This window comes from Hirundo rustica, chromosome 4 (genome assembly GCF_015227805.2).
Source record: "Hirundo rustica isolate bHirRus1 chromosome 4, bHirRus1.pri.v3, whole genome shotgun sequence".
Lineage (NCBI taxonomy): Eukaryota > Metazoa > Chordata > Aves > Passeriformes > Hirundinidae > Hirundo > Hirundo rustica.
Window position 1 is genome coordinate 40,288,840 of NC_053453.1, and position 24,742 is coordinate 40,313,581.

Consider the following 24,742-nt stretch of genomic DNA (forward strand, 5'->3'; position numbering starts at 1 on the left):
ACACTCATACCATTTCAAACTGAGTATTACTTGATTATTTCTGAAGTAGAACTATAACAGGAGTACAGATAAGCAAAGTCCTAGTTTCTGTCAAATAATAGAGTAAAACACATGAATTATTTTATTACGTAAGAGAATAAACACTATTTTTGCTATTAGGTTGCAAAGTGTATAACACAATGCATTAGTAATCTGCTCATTGTTAAATTGTACTTAATATTATGCCTTTCAGGCCTCATGGTTCGAAAAGGAAATATGGCTTTTAACTAGGAAGGGGGCCAGCTGTATTATCTTAAAAATTAGTTTCAGAAGGTCTCTTTTTTATGCAAGAAAATGTTAAACATATATCTCCTGCTATTAAATCTAAGTGGACAGATCATTAGAAACTTCTTGTGAGACATTTTACTGTAATTTTTTTTTTAATTCTCCCAAGTTGCTGTTCTTCTCTTTGGTTCTCCTTTCCCACCTTATTTCCACCACTACCCATTGTTTGACTGAATGACCTAAGCTTTTGGGGTGGAATCCTGAATTCCCCTGGAGACTGGCACCTTATTCTAGCATCTTGGGTATTTATGGTGCTTGTAAATTAGAGCAGTTTGTGCATGGTATTGAAACCCTTTCCTCTGGAAAACCATGAAATTATGAACTCTAGTATGCAAACAAATGCTCTTCCTAAAGTAAAAATGGTTTACATTTTCTATTGTTAAAGCTCTTGCACAACAGCTTGTTGTTCTTTTAGTCAGTAGTTGAAGAGGTGACAAAGAGATGCTGGAAGTCTCTGATATACTTTAGAAGTTGCATAATATAACAGCCCAAATTTTCATGAGGAAAAGAGCTGAGAATGATGGTAAATTGATCACCCAAAGATACACTGAAAGTCACCCTTACACTGAACTGGAGATATGAGGCTGAACTGAGATGCAGAAGCACAGAGTAGTGTGGAAAGGGACTTTATGGAGCTAAATTAATCTCATGCTTTAAGGCAGCACCAGCAATACCGATATTATTCTTGGGAGACATTTAGCTTCTATTGACAGAGAATAAGTACCTTCCCAAGCCATCTGTTCTGGTGTTTTCCTATCCTTGAGAAATTTTCTGAGCACTTGACTCTTTTACTTAGAGCTGATTACTGTTTAATGAAGTAATAATGGGGTGAAGAAAATGAAACTGTGCATTCCATTCAACTTCTAGTGAAACAGTCTCTAAAGTATACTTAGAACCCTGTGTTGCGTGACAAGTCCAGGAATTGCTCTCCTAAAGAACAGCACTGGGAGTGTCAGTAAAATTTTTGTTAAGAAAGTTAAAATTGCTGAATAGGTGAAATGAGATAGCAAGCACGTGGCTGACCATATATCTAATAGGTCGCTTATTGATCTAATTAGATTTGACACTTTTTGCATTAAATGCCTGTTTTGTCTTAACCTTGTTAGTTGTTTCAGCTTCCATTGTGCAGGCAAGTAACCTCCACCACTCCACCACTGCTCTTCATAAACTGCACAGCAGGTGCCATAGGGAAGCTCACTGTTCTGTACCCAGAACAGGACAGGCACTGTCTGTCTGTGCAGAGGAGCAGGCACTCCAGTCCAGCTGTTTTCGTGGCACAACAAGACAAGAGGTGGAAGGATAACACTCTGCACAACAGCAGAGATGGAAGGATAGTCGGGCCCCAGCCTCAGTAGCTCTCATGGTACTCAGATGCTCTGGAGTTTTCAGAGAGGAATAATTACACTACCTACACTCCTGCATGGCAACTGCAGCCCACAACAACATACCCCTTTCTAGATAGGAGAGCTGCAGCTGCGAGCTTGGCGAGGTCTCCAGCTGTGCACTGTGGAGATCATTTGATTTGGACAGCTTTTGCTGAGGAAACAACTTTCCTTGGCTGGATGGAAGACTGATTGCCCTTGGTGGGGTTTCAACAATACACTACACATTCAGTTACATCGATCTGCTTTTGGATTTACTCTTTCATCTTAATAATTCCTTTATTTTGAAGGATGGCTGAGCACAGAGGGAAATGTTATATTCCTGACAGTTGTCCATGCACTTGGAAAGACAGAGAATTTCTGTCAGGAGAAGTGATAGCTACTCCATGTTACACCTGGTGAGTTCATTTTGCATACTTTCAAATCATCTGGGTCTAGACCCAAAGTGAAACTGATACAGAAAATGTGTTGAGTACTTTGAAAATCAAAAATATATATGCTTGTTTATAGATAGTTACAGGATATATCTTTTAGGAGGTTTACTGTTGGATATACAAGTTAAAAAGCAGTCAAGAACTAATATTTAATTCCACACATATTTGTTAGTCTCTGATATTAAGACATGTGGCATTTTGCAGAATAGCATATAATGAGAGGCAACCAAGGACAAAAAGAGAGAGATGTTAATTTTCTAGCCATCTATCTATATTCAATTAAGTGTATATTTAATAATGAAAAAAAAAATTGTCATGGCAGCTTTTAATCAGTTAAAAACTGCACTGGCAAATCCACTAAGGATTTACACAAGCAAAAATAGAGGACACCAGTACTACTTTCATACAAATTTGTGTAAGCCACTGAATGTAGCCGACAGGAACGTAATTTTGCAAAATATCAGCATTAATTTCTTAAACTCATTCCATATTTGTCTGATATCCTGAAATCTTACAGGTAGCAGCTGGAGGTATTTTCCTTTGAAAATGTGTAGGCTAGCCTCAGCTAGCTTGAGAGACAAACCACAGTTGGAAGGATTTTTCCTCAGGGCCCCAAAACCCAAGAGAGGCTGTGAACCTTTTCCTTTAGAGAGAGAGCAGGTTCTAGTCGATGGCAAAGGAAGGCCTGCACTTGATCCGGGGGGAATCAGGGCTTTATTCAGTCTTTCTCCTGTGGTCCTGCCCCCACCTGAGTCAGGAGCCCAGTCCCTGTCCTCGAGCCAAGAGAGATTCCATGTGCTTTTCCTGGCTTACATCCAGGGGAAGGGGCTAAATGCAGGGACAAGCCACTACCCAGTCAGGGATAAGGTGGGAGTGGAACAGAGTTAGATTACATTCCAGTGTGGAAGAATGGGCAGGGAAAGGGGTCAGGGACAAACCTCGTGATGTTACATTTTCCAGGGTTACAGGAGAGTACAGAAGAAACCATTACAAAACCCAATATAAAAATGAAATACAATAGTATACAGCAACACCTTAAGAATGAGCACGTTGTGGCATTGTGCCTTATCTATACTGGAGGCAGTGATGGAAATATTTGTATAAGCCCTGCAAAGTCTGAGATTTTGCATTTATTTTTAATGCATTTTTATTTTACAAATGGGCTGATGGCAAAATGTTCAACACTTTCTTGCCGTGGCATCACCAGTATCTTCAAAAGCAATTCACAGTATAACTCTCTGCTTCAAGGTGTGAGAATTTTATTCCGTTCATGGATTTTTGTATGATTTGAAATAAAGAACACAAGAAAACTTCTTCTTAAAAATATACAGCAAATGACTGCCATTAGGAGGAGTTACTGATTTGGTTGGTTTTCCTTGCAGTGTTTGTAGGAGAGGCATCTTCAACTGCACCAGTTATCCCTGCCCTGCTGTCTGCACCATTTATGGAGACCGACATTACTACACCTTTGATGGACTGGAGTATGATTATGTCAGTGACTGCCAAACCTACCTGCTAAAGGTAAGGGGAGTGGTCATGTTTTCTTGTGTCCATGAGAAAACAAGTATTTTGAACATCAGGCGTTGATCTATAGAAACAAACATTAGGAAAACAGTTTTGGACAGATGTGAAAGAACCTGTACATGAGTATTTTATGCTCATCTGTTTGAAAATGATACGTGGGTGTGTTCTTGCTTATCGCTATGGTTTAGAGAAAAAGAAAAATCAATGTTTTCTGTTTTACCTTAACCATGCTTTTGTCACAATGAGCAAAGAATAACACTATAGAAACCGTTAGAACTACATATAATCCGCAGATTTATTTAATAATTATCTACAAACCCTGCTTGGCCTGGGGTTAGTGATGAGCTCAGGCTGCACTGTATGTATATAATAATATCAAACACAATGATTTCATAATTCAACAGTGAACTCATTCATTGAGATTGTCTGGCAGCGACATGCTAATGTTCCTCATAGCACACATTTAGAGCATATTGCTAACTTTTTGTTTAAAAATACCATTCTTGACATTTAAAAATATAGTCTATTACTAAAACCACTATTGTTTATTATAATTGTTGCTATTTTAAGATTAGTGTCTGTGTTCTCAGTTACAGTAATATATATAGAAGAATACTCATTTTCCTGACTGTCTAACCTTGAGAATAAAGCATAGTTTCTCAACAAAGACTATTGCAAATAGTTTATTTCAAGTATGCTTTAGCAGAGTATCCACAGCTGTGAAATAAAATACATTGGTTCCAGATTTTTTGTGCATGTTTAAAAAGATAAAAGAGATTTGAAAAAGATAATAATACCTCATAGCAAACTCCTGGCATGTATCAATTATGATAACAGAGCTCTTACTCTTAGAGCTATATGAACATTTGTAAAAACCTTCCTCCTTTAAGATGCAAAAAATAGGGGTTACTTGACCTGTAAAATCATCTTGCCTGTATGATGATGTGGAAAGGTAGGTTGTCATTTCTTAATTCTCTGTGCCATTCATCAGAGAGGTTTGTAAGACAAATCTATGCTCCTTTTTCAATTTTTGTAGGATAATTGGAATGTTGTGGCTTTTTACTACAATCAAATATCACCTGTCCACCTCTACTGTGTAAGAAAGAACCTATCTGGAAATAAACCATGGGGAGCATTTGGCATCCAAGAATAAAGTTGGCAGCCAGATAATTGAGGCATGTGGCACATTGCCAGTAGGCCATTCTTCAGGTGAATGTGAACACAAATGATGAACAAATACGGCCTACACAGATCTGCTTTTTCAGACTTCTCTGACTTTTTTCAGCTTTTCAAGCTTAATTTTTTTCCCAAACTCAGCTAACGTGAGAGAAAGTATAGCCTAATTTTTTCACATTTCTTCTTTCTTTTAGTATATGGAGAACTTTCTTGAAGGACTCTTTAGTACATATTAGGCACTGCATAATTATTGTCTGGAACAGAAGCATATCTGTGGCTGATTTTTTTAACTGGGAAATGTTTAGAGAAACTTTTAAGAGGGGGAAAAAAAAGGAAAAAGAAACAAAGGATGGGATTAGTATTGGCAGATTGCCCCAGAGTTTGAGGGAACTAAAACACAGAACTGATGAACTATGTGATGTGCAGCCCTGGAATCAGAGGAATGGAAGATGGCAAAATAACCAAATATTTAAAGGATCTAACATCTGAATTTGACAGGAACAGAGCAATATGTATGATTTATATATGAAGGAACTAATAGAAATTTTAATAGAGAGAGATTGCAATGGGGAAGAATTGAACCACCCCCCCCTTTTTTTTTGTTTAGAAATCATGCATAGTGAGTCTTCTGAGTTATTCTGTGAAGGCAGTAAATATATGGGTAGGATAATCAAGTTAATATGTGTATATTTTAGCTCAAAGACCTTTCAGAGAAAGATTTTCAAAATATATTTTAGAAACTACTCTCATATAGGATGAGAACAAATATTCTTTGAAACACAAAATCACAGAGTGGGGTCAGCTTGGAATGGACCACAGTGGGTCATCTGGTCAACTGCCCTGCTCAGGCCAGGTCATCCCTAGATCACATGGATACAGGATTGTGTCCAGACAGTTCTTCATTATCTCCACACTCTCTCTGGGCAATCTGTTCAAGTGCTCAGTCACCTGCGCAATGAAGTTGTTCTTCCTTATATTAAGCAGAACTTCCCTGTGCATCTCTTTCTGCCCATTGCCTCTTGTCCTGTTGCTTGGCTGAGAAGATCCTGGTTCCATCCTCTTGACACACTCCCTTAGATATTTATAAACTTTGATAATGTCCCCTCTCAGCCACCTCTTCTGGAGGCTGAACAGGCCCAGCTTCCTCAGACTTTGCTCATAAGAGAGATGCTCTCATCCCTTCAACATCTTTGTTGCCCTCTGCTGAACTAATTACATGTCAAAGGTCAAAACATAGGAATAAGTGGCCTTTTTTTTTCTTCCAGAAGGGAGAAATCCTGGTGAAATCCCATAGGGATATGTGCTGAGACCTGCACTCAGTATCAGAAACAATTTTGAAAAGGTGATGTGAGGATTGAGGTATTCTGATGATAAAAATTCAGTCTGAACAGCTGAAACAAAAGCTTCAGGAGTTGCTATGTCAGAAGACACTGCATAATAAGAAAAAAGAGGAAATTCAACAATGAACAAATGCAAATCTATGAACAGAAAAAAAACCCCTGTAACTACATTACCACAAAGTTAGGCACTAAATTAGGTACTATTATGCAGGAACGAAATTTTAAGTGAGAAAAAGAAGTGAAACCCATGTAATGTGGGGACATCTTCACAGTGGCAGCCTGAGTGATAATCACATATGCTTTCCTTTGCATTTACATAATTACACTACACTTGTACCATATCCTGATGTGGTTGAGCTGCATAATCTATGCAGACATGATAACATGATGAGGCTGCTCTTCTTTGAAGCATTCTTTTTTGTTCCTAGAGCTGAGGTTTCCACATTTCTCTTTCTGTATAATCCTCTTCCCCTATATTGTGACATTTTAAATAGTAGTGTCCAAGTAATATGAATCTACCTTGAGCTACTACTTTTTGAGAAGATATGGAAGAGAGCCCTGTCTCTTTTAGCCTGTTATCTTATAGCCAGATGAAAAGTGGAAAAGTTTATATATAAGTGCAAAATTTAAATTCCTTGCCTAGCATCTTGGCTGGCACAGCTATCCAAGGCAGTGGCACCTAAACCATGCTACCTGTTTACAATTTTTTTTTTTTTTTAAACAATCATAGAATCATAGAATGATTTGGGTTGGAAGGGATATTTAAAGGTCTTCTAGTTCAAACCCCTTGCCATGGGTGTGTGTGTAGTGTGCTTCAAGTTTCCTGCCTGTAAAGTATCACAGATCATAGATCTCACAGCTGCTAATACACATTCCATTGATTTAATGCTAGTTTGCAATGCTGTTGTGAGGCTGATTTTTATGGATAGCCTGAAATGCTCATCAGATTCCTGAAACAGAATTAGCTAAAGTGGTTGTAGTATTGTATACACAAAACTGGAAAAAGTTTGTCCTTTTATCTTTTATCCTTTAATCTTTTTTCCTATAAGTGGTGGACTGCTTTGTTTCTACTAACAGAAATATTCTAAAGGTGGTGTAGCAGGGCAATAAGGGAAGTTATAGCTAAAATCAGTTTGTTGGCATAGGAGCTCTTCCCAGATACAGAACTGAGTGCAAGAATTATAATCTGAATCCATCATCCCTAGAGGCATGATAATGTGCTGTTCCCATCCATGTTACCAGCTCTCACTGTTTGATTTGGCTGGTGGCCTTCCTAAATCTGATCCGTTTGAACAACTCTTTAATTTGTCATCATATTCCACTGTACCAAACAAAGAACTCATCCTTACCTTTATTATGTTTTTAATAAGGAGCCCTTGTGCTCTTGTGGGAGAAAAATTAAGTATAAGCTTTCAGCCAATTATGAAACTTACTTGTTCTCAATATCAGTGTCTCCTGTCAGGCTGTTTTGTTTAAGGTGACTGTAAGTGTATGAAAAAGCCCTTTATAACTAGTTCAACAGATTTGTCCATTGGGCAGAAAATAGCAGAAAATATTTAGATCAGCAATTAATAATATTAGGACAGTAAAGTCTCGTGAAATGTTAACTATACTTTTATCAAAGAATTAGGAGTTAATGACACACTGAGATGTAAAGTCCCTGTATAGATAAATTACATTCACAGAGAAGACATCAATATTTATTTTTAACATATTAAAATCTGTTATTTTGAAGGTTAAAAAACCCAAAAAACTTAGCAGACCAACTAATTTATCAGTTTAGACCGTGTAAACACTTCATTTTGCTAATCTAAATATGAACTATAAATTTAAAGTGAAACAGTTTCTTACTTGAAAATATTTAAGTGGCTTTTTTCCTTCCATTTTCTTGCTTATTGTCTTATTTTACTATCTTTGATGGTACTATATTCTTTCCTCCAAAAAATGAGATTATTTTTCTGGAAAAATTTTCTCTAGTTGCGGTTTGTTTCTTCCACTTACCTGTTTCATAGACTTCTTTTTTGATAAAATTGATGTCTTTCTATGATATGGGTTGACCTTTTTTATTTCTGTGGTGATTTTCAGTCCTGCAGCTCAGCATTTTTATTAAGGCTTGTAGGGTCTGTGTACTTGGACCCCCTCAGACATGTTTTCTTCTGTGAAACAAAAGAACTTTTTTTCTCAGGAAAAAATATTCCCCGAAAAAAATTATTAGTAGCATTTCTCAGAAAAAATATTTTCTCTGTTTTCAGGCAGATTTCAAGCAGGAGTTCAGAGGGATAAACTACCCATCAGAATATTCTGAAATGAGAGGGAGCTCTACTGCAATGCTCAACTGTCTTTTTAAAAACACCCCATAAAGCCCCACTGAAGTATTTCCACTAACCTTATGTTGTCGAGAAGGTTCTAAAGCACAGAAAGGGATGGATTACTTTGTTCCTATATCCTGAGAGATGAAGGTCAGCATAACCAAGGCCTCATCCTCAGCTCTTCCTATTTAATAGATTAGTCTTGAATTCAAAGTATGTGGTAAAAATATTTTCACTTCTTTTCACCTGCCATTGGGGGTTTGAGCTTTTTAAATTCACCTTTTAAAGCCTTTTGGATGCAGTCATGAAAACTTTTAAAGCCAAAGTTGGAGGATTATGAAACCAACAACTATTTTGAGTCATTTGATCAAATAATCAAACTGTTATGCCAAATAGAAGTGCAGCTGTAACTCTTTTGGGTCAGCAGACATTACATAAGAGCCCATTCGTTAAGTTCATTTGACAAAACATGCATCCTCTCAGGAATCACCACTATAGTTTCCCAAAAGGTTCTCCTATAGCTGAGCAGTCCCCAGAGCTAGATACCTGGACTGCTCTGGGGAATACAGCCATTCCTCTTTTTTTGTATTCCTCTTGCATTCCTCTTCTTTTGTAACCTGAAGCAAATTCAAAGCTCTTAGTAAATTATACTTTTATTAGAGTGCTTAATACAGGGGTTGTTTAATATGCTGATAATATTTTAGCCATTATTTACTGACATATTTATCTTGATTGGTAAATTTTTTAGGTAGTGACTGGGCATAAGCTGGAGCAATCACACAGCAACAATTTTTCAGTTACTCATCTGACACATGTGAGGAGTCAGAAGCAGGACTATTCTCACTTATTGAATATCTGTAACTTTTATGCAGCTCTTTTTCAACATCATTTGTGCCAGGTAGCCAGACTGTAGATCCATGAAATTGGCAAATCTGTAGAATTAAATATATGGCATGGTCTCTCTCATAGACTATTTGTAAAATAAATGCATTCTTCTTGCTGTCAGTCACCCCACAGAGAATCAAAGGTGCAGGTTCCTGGTTAATCAGCATTGTCAAGCTGACTATTCATAGTTAAGACAAATAGGGTTTTTTAAATATATTCTGGAGATTTTAATGGAAAAGTAAATAATGTTGAGTTTGAAATTACAAATGTTTAAAATTGGACACCACCTTCTAAAAGTAATTTTCATTTTTTCAGTAAATAAAACTGTACATGAGATTTCAATCAGAGTGCCTTTAAATTTTTAATTAATATATATCTACTCCACAAGCCACATTCCAGCATGTAGTTTCATGAGTAAATTATGTACTAAAATATTTCCACCTACAACCCTTGTCAAATAATTTATAGCAGCAGTAACTGTGTAGAAATAATGATGTGTTGTGTGAAAATTTGTGTCCATAAAAGAAAGAGACTACATTTCAATGAAAATACTGTGTACTGTGAATAGCTTGCCCTGCTCTAGTTGCAAAGAATACCAACAGTCTGCTTTTCATCAGTCCCATGCTTTCAGAGGAAACCTTTCTGGATGCCCTTTTTTTTCTGGGTCTCTGGAAGTCCTGTAAGGGTCAATAGTAAGCTCTCTCTGGGGGACAGCCCTTTCCATCCTGTATTCAGCTGTACCTGTTTTTCTATTTGTTCTATTCCTTCTGCAAGCAAAAGATCTGATTACAGTTGGCAATGGATTTATGCTCTGGTTCCATTTTCTTCAGATCAATGATTTCAGACTCAATTACCTCTACATGCCTTTCCGCCTCCACCACCTGATTCTCCAGACCATTAAATTATGCAGTGAATGAATCACTTTTATTCTCCAACAGAGGAAAGATTTCTTTCAATTTGCACAGATTAGCATGGAGGGCTTCCAGGAAAGGCTTGGAGAAAATTTCTTAAGATGAGAAGGGCAATTTGGAGGTGATGTGTGCATAGTGTGATTCAGAAGTTGGATTCTCTTTCTTAGGGCTTTGCTATTTAGTGACCTTTTGCCTTGAACTGATTTTGGGTTGATGTTCATCATCCAAAAGCCCTTTGGCTATACTCACTCCAGAATGTTTTACTCTTATGGCTGACTGAAAAGGCAGCTCACTGTAAGAATGGCTGCCTGAGTTTGAGGGCCTCTGGTGGCTAGAGCTTCGTGGACTGTTGATACCACGCAGTAAAAGATGAGCAAAACCCAGCATGATGTGCTGCTGTTTCAGAGCTGTGTGTGAAGCAGTAACACCCAACCCTTCTTTCTCTGTGTTTGAAGGGGTGGGTTGCTTGGGCCAGTCACCTGCAGGTGCTACTTAGTTTATGGCCTCTGACTCTGGGTGCTGGTGAACTATGAGAATTGTGAATTAATTCTAATTTAGGTCAGGATATGAGGGTTTTTTTTATTTTTGTTTGTTTGTTTGGTTGGTTGGTTTTTGTTGTTTTTTTTCTGAATAGATAAAAACTAAACTTCATCAGTGTAAACGAACACACACAACATTTTTTTATATTGCAAAACATAAAAGCTTTGTGCAAGTTTCAGCTTTCTAGCTTCTACAATAATTTGCTGGAGCTCTTGTCCTTTATTTTCCCCTTGAACTTTATCATTACAACCAACAATATAATAGTAATATTTATCACACACTTATTAATAAAAACCACTAACATTTCTCATGTAAATACGTATAAATACACGCTTAAATATTAAAATAACACCACCAACTGTGCTGCTGATTTGCAATTCAGAATAATTCATATTACAGAATGTGTCACTTGGAAACAAATATTCAATTATTCCCAAATCTTCTGTCCTTAGAAGGTCTCATTTTTAATTAGAAAGGGATTGCAGTGATACGATCTGTTCAAAAGCTAAATCTGGTACACAGGCAGGCAAAGTTAAATAAAGGAAACAAAAGGAAATCTGCTTTAAATGATTTTTTTCTCACAATTTTAGTATAATTCTCTTAAAATACATAAAAAGGAAAATCAAAACTTTTTCAGCGATCTCTTTCTAGTGTTTTCAAAATTAAGAAACATTGAGTTAGAACAAGGTACTATTTAAGTAGATAAAGTAAAATATTTACTGCCATGTATTTTCATTATTATTAGATTTTTTAAAAAACGGTTTGGATTTTATTGTTGACAAACTTTCAGAACACCCAACAGCTCTATATTGCAGTAAAATCTGCTAGGGAAAAACCCTATGTATAAAGAAAATATTATATAAGGATATAATGTTTTTCCTGTTGCTTGTACATATACATACATATGCATATACATACTTGTCATACAACTTCTGGAGTTTTTGAGAGCTTATTCTGCCTGAAACGTATCCTTTTCAAAAGTCACTTTTAAAGAAATAGGAAAGAGTTATCATGGATGCATAAGCAAACATCTGGAAGTTGGTTGAGGATAAGTCAGTAGCTGGAATAATCTCACTCTTGAATTTTCATAGTGAATCTACTCAGTCATGTTGTTCTCTTCCATTTCTACCCAACTGTGCTTCAAAGCTAGAAATATCTCATATCTTACAAGTGTACTGCAAGCTTTTTTGCCTTATTTTGAGTGAAAATAATCTGCAGCCATGTAGAAGATGTGAAAGAAAAGAAAATTAATGTGCATTTGCATACAGAATTTGGCTCTCAGATTCTTTGTTCCTAAATGGTTTTTTTGGTTATTTTTTTCCAATAGTTGTATAGAAAATACATAACCTCGGTGGTAAAAAAGTGCTATTACTATTCCTTTCCTCTCTTTTCTCTCTCGTGTAAGAGGATCAACCACTATCTTTTCCATAATATATTTTTCCCCAACTTTCATGTGGATTTCTTCCCAAACTGAGACAGTGTGTTTCAGTGCCATCTGTTGACTCCAAGCAATATTGCTCCATTGTTTTAATAGCTGTGGGGGAAGAACATTTGCTAATGCAAATTAGTTAGGATACAAAAACAGGGGTCAAATAAAATTATGTGGACTGTATATCTAACTTTGGAATGGTGCAGAAGAAAATAGTGCAGCAGCAAAACAAAGGAAGTCTTTCAATAAGAGATGCTTCTTAGTGTAAATTAAAATGAATTTTATATAATTAATGTGTTTTCACTGATTATCTGGAGATCAAGCGTGTAGTAAAGTGGTACAGGAAACTAATAGAGAAAGAACAAGCTAGATGCCAAGGCATTTGTCTGTTGTCCAAAATAACTTAAATATTTATACCCAAATGCTCACTAAATCTAAGCTAAGATGTTTTACTTCTCCCAGATCAAGCTCACTCAAAGTAATAGTTTTGAATGTTAAGTTCCTTCAGAAGAAAGTCAGAGCCAATAAACCACAACCAAGCTAATTCCATAAAATCTCCTGAAATATTAGATCTGACAGAACTAAGGAATCTCTCTGAAAATATGTAGGAAAGAGAAAGCAAATTCTACTTTTTAAACTATTGTATCTTTTTTCCCCAATATTTTTAGAGTTTTTTGCACTTCTTTTTGTGGCTATATATGAAAACATCTGAAAAATCATTAAAGGAAAAAGAAGATAGGCCTAATCTATCTCTATCCCACTCCCAGGATATCTTTACATGCCTTTATGGCCACCCTACTTTGCAATTTTTTAGGGAACAAACCAAAAGTAGTGGCTAAATCAGGGTATTGAGAATGGAAAAGAGTGTCTTTACACTGCACAGTTAGAGAGGTTTTAATGAAGCTTTCAAAGAAATTAATACAGCCAATTAAATTGTCTTCACCCAGGCTGTGTTTTGATGATGTAAGCACACTACACAGCATTGTCGTTGGTTAAAAGGGACAGAAAATTTCTAACAGGATATTGAAATAGAAAGTTTCTAACAAAAATAAACTCTAGCATTCCCAAACACTGCTAAAAAAAAACCTCTTAACCACGACCAAACCAGGAAAAGGAAAGCAGTGCTTTGCTTTTTTTAACTAGGAAGAAATATGGAAAAAAGTGCAGGGAAGTCTAGGAAAAAAATGTCCTGAGAAGTGGGACTGACAATGAGCTCTTGACTGACTGCCCAGAGCTGTGACTGTGTTTTCTGTTGCTTGGCAACTCCATGTTATCACAAAGAAACTGATATTAAGTTGGAACAGGCTGGATATGGTAATTTACGTGGGAAGATATTCTTGCAGTGGGAAAACCATTTTATTTCTAGTTTCTGTCAGCATAAGTAGGTTTCACATGATGAACTGTAGTACATCCCCTGCTGGGTGCATTTTACCTAAAAAGGTAAAGAGTGACCCTGCCTTGGAAAGAGGCTGTGAAGGAAAAAACAAAACCGAAAAAACCCCACCTTGTTATTCATTAGACCTGCTCCTAGTGTCTACTCGGACATTTCTTCTAGTGGTAGCGACAAAAACTTGTTTACATATTTGTGTGGATTTAGTGCAGATTAGGGAGATGGAATTCAATCATTCTTATTTATACCATCACATTCCCTAAAAACTCTTGAGATTTACGTAAGACCTCTCTGTCTTATATAAACATCAGAAGATGATTCTCACTTTATCTGAATAGTCTTTTCTTTTGCACTGGTAATAGTTAAGTGTTAAGTTTCAACTGCACTTTATTTCTCCTTTATTGAAAGAAGACACTGCGTGCGCAGCAGCTACAGAATAATTTGAAGACTGTGATAGAAACTGTCATTCAAGTTTGAATTTGTCTAGTACTATATGGCTGTTGAGCTGTATGGAAGAATGGCAAGAGTATGTATGTAAAGAAAATAATTTTGTGAAAGCTTAGAGCCATAAGAGATATATAATCCATAATGATATTTTTATGTTTGGGTTTAGGTCTAGGATTTAATTAGAAAAAGAGAAAGCACAGAAGATTCAGGATATAATGCAAAGCTCTTTTTTCTTAAATGTCTGGTTTACTAATAACTCTACTGAACTACTACCACAGTCTCTCTGCATATCCGTCTTGCATAATTTCTTGTAATTTATCACATCATGCAGTCCTACAAGTAAGGAAGCAACTTCACATGTCTTCAGGACTCCCTGTTCTGGCTTTGGTCAGCAAAACATTTCCTGGCTCCAGGCTTCTCTGTAGTGCAGAGTTAACTTGAAATATAACTCAGTTTGTGCCCTTGGCTCAAATCCCAACCATACACAAAAACTTCTGACTTGAGTATGTTGCTGCTGTTCAGCTGAAGGGGTTGGCCTGGACTGTCAGAGGGCACAGGCAGCAGCTTCAATTAGCATAGCTAATATAGCTACCCTCTGCTGCCTCAAGGACTTGTCTTCATTGCCAAAAAAGGTGTATTTTTACTGTGGGATAATTAGCCTGATTTAACTATCCTTATTTAAAATCAAGCTCTTCATTTCTTTTCTTACAGAGAAGACATTGCTTCCCTATTAACTCAGAGTGTTCCTTTTTGCTGAGACTAAGCTTACTGAAGAGGAATGAACTGTGCAATGAAAAAATCCCACAGTGTCTTAGGCATCAAATAGACCCAGAGACTGCAAGCAAAGTCCTTCTCTGCACTGATCCATGCTGGGGAGTAACTCCCTTTCTCAATTTTCAGCTGGCCAGCACAGAATGTATCAGCTTGCATCCTATCTACCAAACTAATGAGATTGTCTCCTTTTTAATATTACCACATGACATCCAATAAATTAAAAAATGCTCTGGGCCATTATCTGACTTGGATGGGAATAATTGTTGTACTCACTCCAGCAGCAGGCCTGGTTTAATTAAAACATAGTGTATTTCCCAATAAGGTAGTGACCAATTTTACTTTGAGTGCAACCTAAAACAACTTTACAACAGAATGAATAGATGAACTTTGCTTTACCTTAAAGCTTTCGATACTTTTAAACTGAGCTGCCTTGCTAAATCATGATCTGATTCCCTACACCCCCTTACCATTAAGCTGTTGGTGAATAACTTTACCACTGTAACTCTTGTCTTCCAAACTAACTACTGACAAATACCATCTGTTTCCCAAGCCCTGGCATTAGGGTAACATAGAGCTTGCAGGCAGTCTCCCACAACTTGTGTTCATCGCATTCACAAGCACTCTCTTTCTGTAAAGTGTTTTCTATGCCAGGTAGCAGCATCCTCTGGCTTGTGGGCCATGCTAGACTAAGGGTAGCAAAATGGTAGCACCTCCTCTGTGAGGCAAAAAAATACCTCAATGCTTTCCATCATCTGGGGTTGGGGTTGTTTTTGATTTAGATTGAAAGTGTTCTTTAAAGAGTTTGGTTACTATGATTTTTATGAAGACAAAAATACACAATCTGCTTCCTATAGCATCTATGTTTTCTGCATGCTTTATTTCTCACTGATGAGGAAAAATTACTGATTTTTTTTTTTTTTTTTAAATTCTTGAATTCTGATGAGCTCAGAATAAATAAGTGTACAAATGTGTGACCGGCAAGAAGTAGTTAGGATTAAGTAGCCAGCAACTTTTGGGGGTACACTGACCAAGGCAGTGGTACATTGACCGCAGGAGGGAGTGAAACTCTAGGGAGAGATGCTGTGGGCAGAAACCAGGGCGAGGGATGCCCCCTGTTGTGGCCAAGTGGAGCTCTTCAACAACATTGCTGGGAGCCAAGCGTAGTTCTCAAGACTGCGGAGATGCTGAGAGCCACCATTTCCATCTTGCACACCATGCCCATTAGCACCTGCAATTAATTTCATCTAATCAGTCTCAGAGACTATGGTCAAAAGAAGTGGAAGCAAGAAGTGCTTTAGCAAGAAGAGACCCTTTTTTTTTTTTCCAGCACTAACCAAATATCCCATATAAGACCAGATTAGTCAGTGGGTGCTACTTGCCACTTCCAAGATTTTTATTTCATGTCTGTCTCAGGTTTCTAATGACTGTAGGACTGAATTCGATCAAAAATTGAACCAGATTCAGAAACAGTGTTACTGGCTCATATTAACTGGCTCAATGGCTCAGTGTTATGAAGTTAACTTTGTCAAGTAATTTCTACAGTTCTGGCTGCTTGTTGATTTGCAAGGATTGGTACAGAAATGATCAGGAAAGCAAATTAAAATAGGAAAAAATAGGAATAACTCCACTTTGTTTATGGCAGTGTTACCACTTTTACCTTTAGTTGAGTAAAAATCTTAGCATGAGTGCGTGTGTGTTTCCCTCAGGAAGAACCACAGAAGCTGTAGGTGAATAAACAGACGTGTTGAGTCAAAGTGCAAAGGTGATTTTTTTGTGCCTAGAATGGAAAATTAACGGAAGAGCTGTAGAGCAAAAAGGTGTGGGGTTGGGAAGGCAGTACATTTGAGTTTAAAGTTCTAAAACACCCGTAAATCAGGATAACAAAGTATTCAAACCTTCTAAATGTTAAAATAACCCCACCCTGTGTTGTAATGCATTAATTTGGTTTATATTGTGTTTCATCGGATTTGTAATCTGTATCACGTGGTTAGTCCTTACTCAGCTGTAACCCAACTCTCTTCCACTCCCAGTTCTCCCTGATTGGGTAGTGTTTTGTCCCTGCCTCTGGGCCCGGGCCCTGCCCCTGGGGAAAAAGCCGGAGCACGGGCGGGGCCTCATCTCTCTGGCATTGGTGAGCCATCGGGAAGGGCTACAGCGAAGCAGGGCAGGACTCGAGAGTAAAAGCTGTTATATCCCACCCAGTGATAGAGAGCAGACTTTTTCCTTTTGCCATTGGTGGTCATCTAGTCTCATAAAGAAATACCACAACCCTACAAACAAAAATATTGGCAGAAACCTTTACCCCCTCCAATAACATTGAGTGTGACTCGTGGTTTTGTGAATTTTGATGAGTGATGGAACACAAACTGTTCTACTACTGACAGATGGTAGGTTTCCTGGTTTTTAAAATACAAAACCAGGTTGACCTCATGTACCTTGGTTTAAAAATAAAGCTCTTTTTATAGCATGTCTCAATTTCGACAACCACACTGTGCTGTAAATATTGGATTCCAAGTATATGCATATTTTAAAAGCTTAGACCAGACTCTTATTTTAGGGGTAGCCTGATCCTCTTAGTTTGTGAAATCTTCAGCAAGAGGAGTCACAGCTGAACATAATGGCTCTTTGTGTTAACTCCAAAGTTTGTGTGGGTTCAGCTTTGAATTTAGAAATGCATTTCCATTTGGTAACTTGCTTAAATTTAATTTCAGTTGTGTGTAAATTCTACAGTATCCAATTTTCTTTTGTTATAGTAAGCATAGAATAAATCTGCAGGAGTGAAATGCAATGGAATATATAAGTAAAATGATTTCTTCTTAATTTTGCAGAGCACAGATAACTCAAATATATCTATAATTGCTCAGAACAAAAAGTGCTTTGACAATGATATTGTTTGCTCAAAGAATGTTTTCATCACTATTGGAGACACTGAGATTTATTTTAGTGAACCTTCTGAGAAGCAGGTTAGTTATTTTCTTTCCTTTTTGGGTTGCCCTTTAAGATAAGCACTGCAAATTTATAGCTCTAAAGGAGCATGTTTTTGGAAAGCGCCTCTCTGTCTGAGTTAATCTAGTACAAGTGTTTAGGCCTGGATAAAGCAGCATGTCCCAGGACATACTTTTTTTTTTTCCCCCCCCAAGTTCTATTTGTCACATGAAGAAGATTGTCCTAAAGTCTCAAGGAGTTGAAACGTACTGGCATTTATGAGTTTCTTTCCAGTTGGTTTTGAAAAAGAAACCAAAGTATGAAGCAAATTTGAATGACTGAAAAGACAAAATATTGAAAGTCTTAAACAACAGTTCTACTAATATTATTGATTCAGCTATATGCTAAAATATTCTTCAGTGTACACTTTACTATTATCTGGCTGTATACCTTGGTAGCATTACTTTAGTAGATCTTAATAAATATTCATTTGTGTCAGAAGACCCTAGGGGCACACAAAACCAAATCTAACTATCAGCTCTGGAAGGCTGGATATTACACTGTGATACACTTTCCAGAAGAGGACATTACAATTCTGTGGGATAAGAAGACAATGATGCATGTTAAAGTTGGACCTCAATGGAAGGTGAGCTGAAATATAAACTCAAGATTTTGTGTAGATTCTCTCTTTTATTGAATAACTGTGATAGTCTTTTCTTCAAGACTGGTTTTCACAGTGATACATCTGTATTATTGTGGTGTTCGTCTGCTAGCATTTCCCAGGTAAGAAGAGATGGAGAATGCAACTTCTGAAGAGAAGGAGTGATTTCTACGTGTATGCTTACTCTGTTACTTACTCCATACACTGCAACCTTGGAGATTCAGTGATTCAGCTCTGACTCAAAGATACTTTGGGGGCTGGAAGGGAGGAGTAGTTTTTGAGTTACCTAGTTCACTGCATGTTTTCATTGGCTAAAGCCAAGGGACAAGAAGCTGCCAAGCCCAGTGACATAGAAGATGGCAAGTTTGTAGTACTGATTGCATGAGACTGATGATGGAACTGCAACCTGGGATGTAGTAGAGGCTTCTGAGATGAACAGATGGAGTCAACTCTTGAGCTGAATTTAAAAAGACAAAATACAGAAAAAGATCTAGACAAAAATTTACATTTAAACCTAATGGATATATTGTGACAGTATTCAGTCATGATACAAGGAAGAATTCAAGACTCCTTTTTTTTTTTTTTTTTTTTTTTTTTTTTTTTTTTTTTTTTTTTTTGCCAGTTGCTCTTCTCTTTTCCATTCCTGTATCATCATCTACCTTGGTGTCCCTGCAATTCAATCTTTGGGTGCTGCCGAGTAACCATATCAGTGCAATTCAGAATTACATTTCTCTTTGTTTCAAACATGAACATATGTATTAAGGTGGGGTTCATTCAGCAAAAGAAAGCAAGCTAGCTAGGCTAGGATACAGTATCAGATTTTTTGAAGTGTAAGTAAAAGCTATAATGACCATCTGATATGGTTTTAAAGCAAAATTATTTTAGGCTTCTGTCCAAATAGCTGTAAAATACTTAATTCACCTACAGGTTGATCTATCAGCCATCAATACACAGAGCGGAAAAAAAAAAAATTCTTCCTGTTTTTGAGTAAGCTAGCAGGGAGCGGAGTTCTACAGTCTGCATTTAGGAACACAAATACTTCCAGTTCTTTCTGTTTCCAATGTTTCTTCCAGAGGCTCCAGTTCAGTAAGATGTCTGCAGCAGCCCTAAAGGAAAAAGAACTCAGTAGTGTGAGCCACAACACCATGCAATCCAACTCTACTTTTTATTGTTGTGCAGGAATGTCTATTTTCCTATTTATTTAAGTATGTATGCATGTATACATAGTCCATGCATAGTTTTTCCATAAAGAGCATATGCCCAAGGAAAGAAAGATGCAGCTGTCTCTTTTATAATTGTTATTACAAATGTTCTAGCTACTGTGAGCTAAAATTAGAGGCAGCAAGTTTTAGTGACAACAACTAATCAGGCTTCACAATCATGAGGCAATTCACCTGAACTTTGACTTTTGGACTAGAATCACTACTGAACTTTCAGAAAAAAAATATTACTAGATTCCAGTCCATTTTCACAGGCAGCAGTGAGAAGTAGCTCTGGAAAATAAGAAGAAAACCACTGATTTCTATTAAAATATATTTATTACAGGCATGGAACTACAGGCATAGCAGAGTGTCGGATATTTTCAAAGAGCAAGTCAAATTTACATTCACCCTTTTCACTTATAAATTTTTATGTTTCATGTGTGTCACTTACAAATTTTTATATTTCATGTCACATCATTTGTGCCAGTTATTGACTGAGTTTATGAAAAAAACCAACTTTCTCTTTCAGGGCAAACTGGCAGGCCTGTGTGGAAATTTTGACAAATATACTTCAAATGATCTGACTACATCAAACAATATGGAGGTGAGAAATGCACAGGTGTTTGGAGACAGCTGGGTATTAGGACAGGTAAGTCCCATGTTCAATAAAAATGTACAGAAAAAAAAGTTTTAATTTGTAAATGACCACATTATAAGCACATGATGTACAGGTATTTTCTAAAATTATGGTCACAGTATAAGAGGACATTTTAATTTTTTGTGTCTGTAGATGTGAAATGTGTTAATAAAGTCTTATCTCATAGCAAACAGATATCAAATTTAAATGAAACCAAGCAATCTCTTTAGGGAAAGATGTGTTTTCCCCTGTATAAGACAATTATAGCAGTCTGCATTTCAGTGTTCTATGAAGTTAGATACACTCCTGGTATTTTGATTCATCTCAATTTTAAGAACAAATGTAATTTCTCTGGGATTGGAAACATCAGGATACTGAAAGTAAACAGAATCTGAATGCTGGAAAAAAAAGGTCTGGAAGAGTTTCTTTCTGAACTCTGAAAATAAATGAAGATTTATTTCGTGGGCAGTTTGTAAACAGATTAAGCTGACAAGGAGAGGTGGTGAAGAGATGGGCAGAAAAGGCTAAGAATAGCAACAGGCACAACCCAGTATGGAAACTTGGTTTCTGAGGAGAAGGTAGGAGGATGCTGTAGGGAGTGGATGACTGCAACTCTGGTTTATAACACAGGAGAATAGGTATTTCATTAATTTGTGCTGACAAGATGTAAATTTTATTGCCTTGTGGACCTTCTGAAAAATCATTATTTGTAACACACTCCTTTCAGGATCAGTTTTTATTATGTTCCCTCCTTGACACAGCAGGAAATTGACCAAATTATCTCTCACCTCATGGAATAATGCTTTGGAATAAAGATTTTGAGGCTTCTCTGCCTCAGTATCTTCCTTAGTCTATGTTTTATTCCACATAAAATGTTTAAATTTCATAAGCAAGCAAGGCAAATGTGTAGAGTTATACTGCTCATCTAGAAGGTTGTACATAAACAAATGTGTGAATACTTTGTATGAAGTGCATGAATTTTTCAATTTATCGATTCAGGGGCTCCCTTAAAAAGGTGTATAGGGTTTGCATAGCACATTAACTTGTAGGATGTTATAACTTTTGCTTATGCATCTGTCTTGGTTTTGAAAGACAGTTATCTGCCAGGGAAAGCTAGAGACTCCCTTGGAATGGAGAATGTAAACCCCTTTCCCTCCAAATTATTATAATTTTGCAATTAGGGGCTTTCAGGCAAAGATTTGGGAATAGGAGTAACACTTCTTTACTAGGAATATTAAAAAAAAATGGAAAATACAAATGTAGAAGTACTAAAGAACAAGCAAGGAAGCAAACAAAGATCCTGGAAAAAACCCTGACAGAGTCAGGGATACAACCTGGCACCCTGTTGGTCAGGGTGTTGGAAGCAGTCCAAGTAAGTCCTCCTGGAATAACAGATGTGGCTCTGTGGAGTAAAGATGGTCCTGTAGAAAGTCCAGTGGTGACAAGATGGTTCTGGTCTTCCTCCAGGAATCCAGTGGAAAAACTGGACACCTTGTGTCCTTCAGTCCCAGTTTTTATCTAGCTAAGAACAGTTGGCTCCTCCCCCACTGTGTGGAGCATCTCACAATGGGATGATGGAATGTGTCATGTCATTGGTGGGCCCTAATGGCCCATTATCAGAAGACGTCCCCCTGGAGGATGGAGGGGTGGTAAAAGAGATAAGAAACACTGCACCACCTGGATTTAATGGCTGGGCCATTATCAGGAGGCATCCTCCTCCCTCCCCGCTGGAGTAAGAAGGATAAAACATCTCCCAAAACCCAGCTTTTAACAGATGAAATAGAATACACATTTTTAGGTTACATAATCCAAGACAGCATCTCAAACTTGCACCTTATTTTTTGGTGAAGATATCTATCTGTAAAATCTCATGTAACTTCCAGATCTCTATGTCTGCCAGAGCGCTCAGGATCAAAGTTCAGCCTTGGTCTTGCCAGTCGGCTGTGCTCAGACTGGCTTGATACTTCATCTGCCCCCACAGTAGGCCTCTGGGATTTTTTCAGAATGGACCTTTGGCCTTTGTAGAGCCACCATTTCTGAAAAATCTAAATGCTGTAAAGGAGTATTTGATAGCTGGAGGTCTAGAGCCCAGCTCTGCTTCTGGGAAATGTGCTTGTATTAGCACTGTGAAGCATGGGATTCTTCCAGGGCTTCTCCTTCCTGGGAGTGGCAGCACCTATCCTCACAGCAGTGTCTGAGCACCTGCACAGAAGGGCAGCATAGGTAGGTGACTGCACTGCAGCGAAGCCTGCTGTGGGACACCCCAATGATGCCTATGCATTCATTATCCCACCCTCCTGGTGCATTACACCCACCTTCCCTGCTGCACCAAGACAGTATGGTTTCAGATGAACTCCTGTTCTCTGAGCTGTGTGTCCCTTTCCTGTATTTTTCTGGTTGTTTTTGCTTGTTTGTTTGTTTTGTTTGTTTGGTTGGTTTTTTTGTTTGTTTGTTTGTTTTTCCTTAGTGAAGAGATCCTATGAACGATGTAGTTGTACCTCACCCATTTTTGAGTCATCATGATGATCTTTGACTCTATTTTTTTTTTTATTGAGTTGCTCCCTTCCTACCACTGCTTCTTTATTTTGAACTTACAGGGCTAAAGCCATGTGTAGTATGACTCCATTTAAAGTCAGTGAAAACCACCCAGGATGGATTTGGACCACGTATTTGTTTTTGATGTTACAGTTGGTTGCTCTGGTAATGATTATAATGTGTCACAAAGAAAACATTTTGTCTTTATGCACTGAGCAGACAGCAGGAACATTTTAGTGCTTTAGACCAAAACAAAAGATTTTTTTTTGTGCAAATGTTTTCAATTATAAAAACAAATCAAGAAAAGATGATGATGAAGAAAGCATTTAAATTTTTTATTTTCTGACTATGCAAGTATTGAATTATATGAGACCATGGTGTACCTGAGTCTGTGATAAACACAGCTACCGATAAAATATTTGTGGGTTTTTTGCTTGTTTTCAAGTGCAAGAGCCCAAATGAAACACTGAGACCATGTGAAGTACATCAGAACAAGTTCCCTTATGCCAAAAAGGAATGCTCAATTTTATACAGTGACCTTTTTGCACCTTGTCGCAATGTGGTAAGTTTATTAAATATCTAAGATTGCTGTCATGAAAATAATAAAATTCCAGTAATTAATTTCTTCTTGCCAGTACCCTCAGTCTGAGGATACAGAGTAAAGCCCTGCAAGTACCTCTGTGTGGAGGGACTATATTTATGTATAGCTTCTTGTTCCTTTCAAGACTGGAATCTAAACACAAAAGTGGTAACAGAGTTGTGTGTTAGTCAAGGGTCTATTCTCTTTAGATTTTATTTATACTTTTTATCTGTATAGGTAGCTAAGTTTTATAAATTTTAAATTTGTATAAATTGAGGGATTCTAAAATATGTGTATGTGTAATGCACCTACAGCTTAGCTCAAATGTTTTTGTTTCGTTAAGTGCCCTGCTCTATATAGAAAGAAATATGAGAGAGCAAGATTTCAGCTTGAGAGCTGTTGGTATTTTTGTTTGGCAGTTTATCATCTGGTGTTATAAAAACTCTGAGGTTTGGTATCCTTGTTTTCCCAATACCTGGCTGAGCCTGGGACTTGAGTTACAAGAATGTCCTTCAGTTCAGTCTAGACAAGATGGAGACAAGACTATTTCTTGTGGTAATATTTTATTCCATTTTAATCCACCCATTATCAATGCAAGACATGCTTTACACATTTTTTATTTGTAATTTTAGCCTCCCAATGGTATTTAGGTGCTTCTTTAAACCTGATGAAACAAGAACCACTATGATGTTTCATCTCAGTCTCTTAATTTCTTCATGATTATTAATACTAAGTGAGATCATTAGCTGTCTCAGCTGAACCTCCTGACTTTCAGGACGGAAGCTAGATTATCAACATGGTTAGGAATTTTCTTGTGAAGGAGGTTGCAGTAGCTTAATCCAAGAGATTTATTAATGTTGACTAAAGTTACTATGAAAAGAATTTTTTGAGCATGTGCCTGAGAACATAGTGATTAGTGTATTTTCAAAGTGGCAAATAATAAATAAAAATGGAACTTTTGAGTTTTTAAGAAACTATTCTTATAACAACTTAGAAAGGTCTTTTCTCTTGAACATTAATTTTCTATATCTTATCCATGTTGTAATTAAGACTTTGAAATTATTATGCCAAAAATTTAGCATAATTATAATAAAAAATCTATGCCAGGTTCAAAACATGTTATTTAATTAGTAATCAAGTATTTCCACACATATGTATCTATCTTGTATATGAGAGTCTGTAAAGCAAACAGCTTTTGTGTGTTTTTAGAAGCTATTATTCAGCATGTGAAAGTACGGCTCCTGCAAATGTAATGTAAAGTGACCCTCCAATCAAGGGCATGTGCAGCAGACTGCTGAGTGGGGAGCAGGGTGGCAAGAAAAAAGACTGAGCAGACA

The 24,742-nt window shown here is 37.1% G+C and overlaps 1 protein-coding gene across 1 annotated transcript in view; it reads left to right on the forward strand.

Moving 5' to 3' along the window:
* Positions 1–24,742, forward strand: part of OTOGL (otogelin like) — a 109,158-nt gene that overhangs the window by 37,472 nt on the left and 46,944 nt on the right. Inside the window, exons 24-29 of the mRNA XM_040062736.1 lie at positions 1,997–2,104; positions 3,523–3,661; positions 17,694–17,828; positions 18,290–18,436; positions 20,183–20,302; positions 23,271–23,387. Coding sequence (XP_039918670.1) covers positions 1,997–2,104; positions 3,523–3,661; positions 17,694–17,828; positions 18,290–18,436; positions 20,183–20,302; positions 23,271–23,387 — 766 coding nt within the window. The remainder of the gene's footprint in view (positions 1–1,996; positions 2,105–3,522; positions 3,662–17,693; positions 17,829–18,289; positions 18,437–20,182; positions 20,303–23,270; positions 23,388–24,742) is intronic.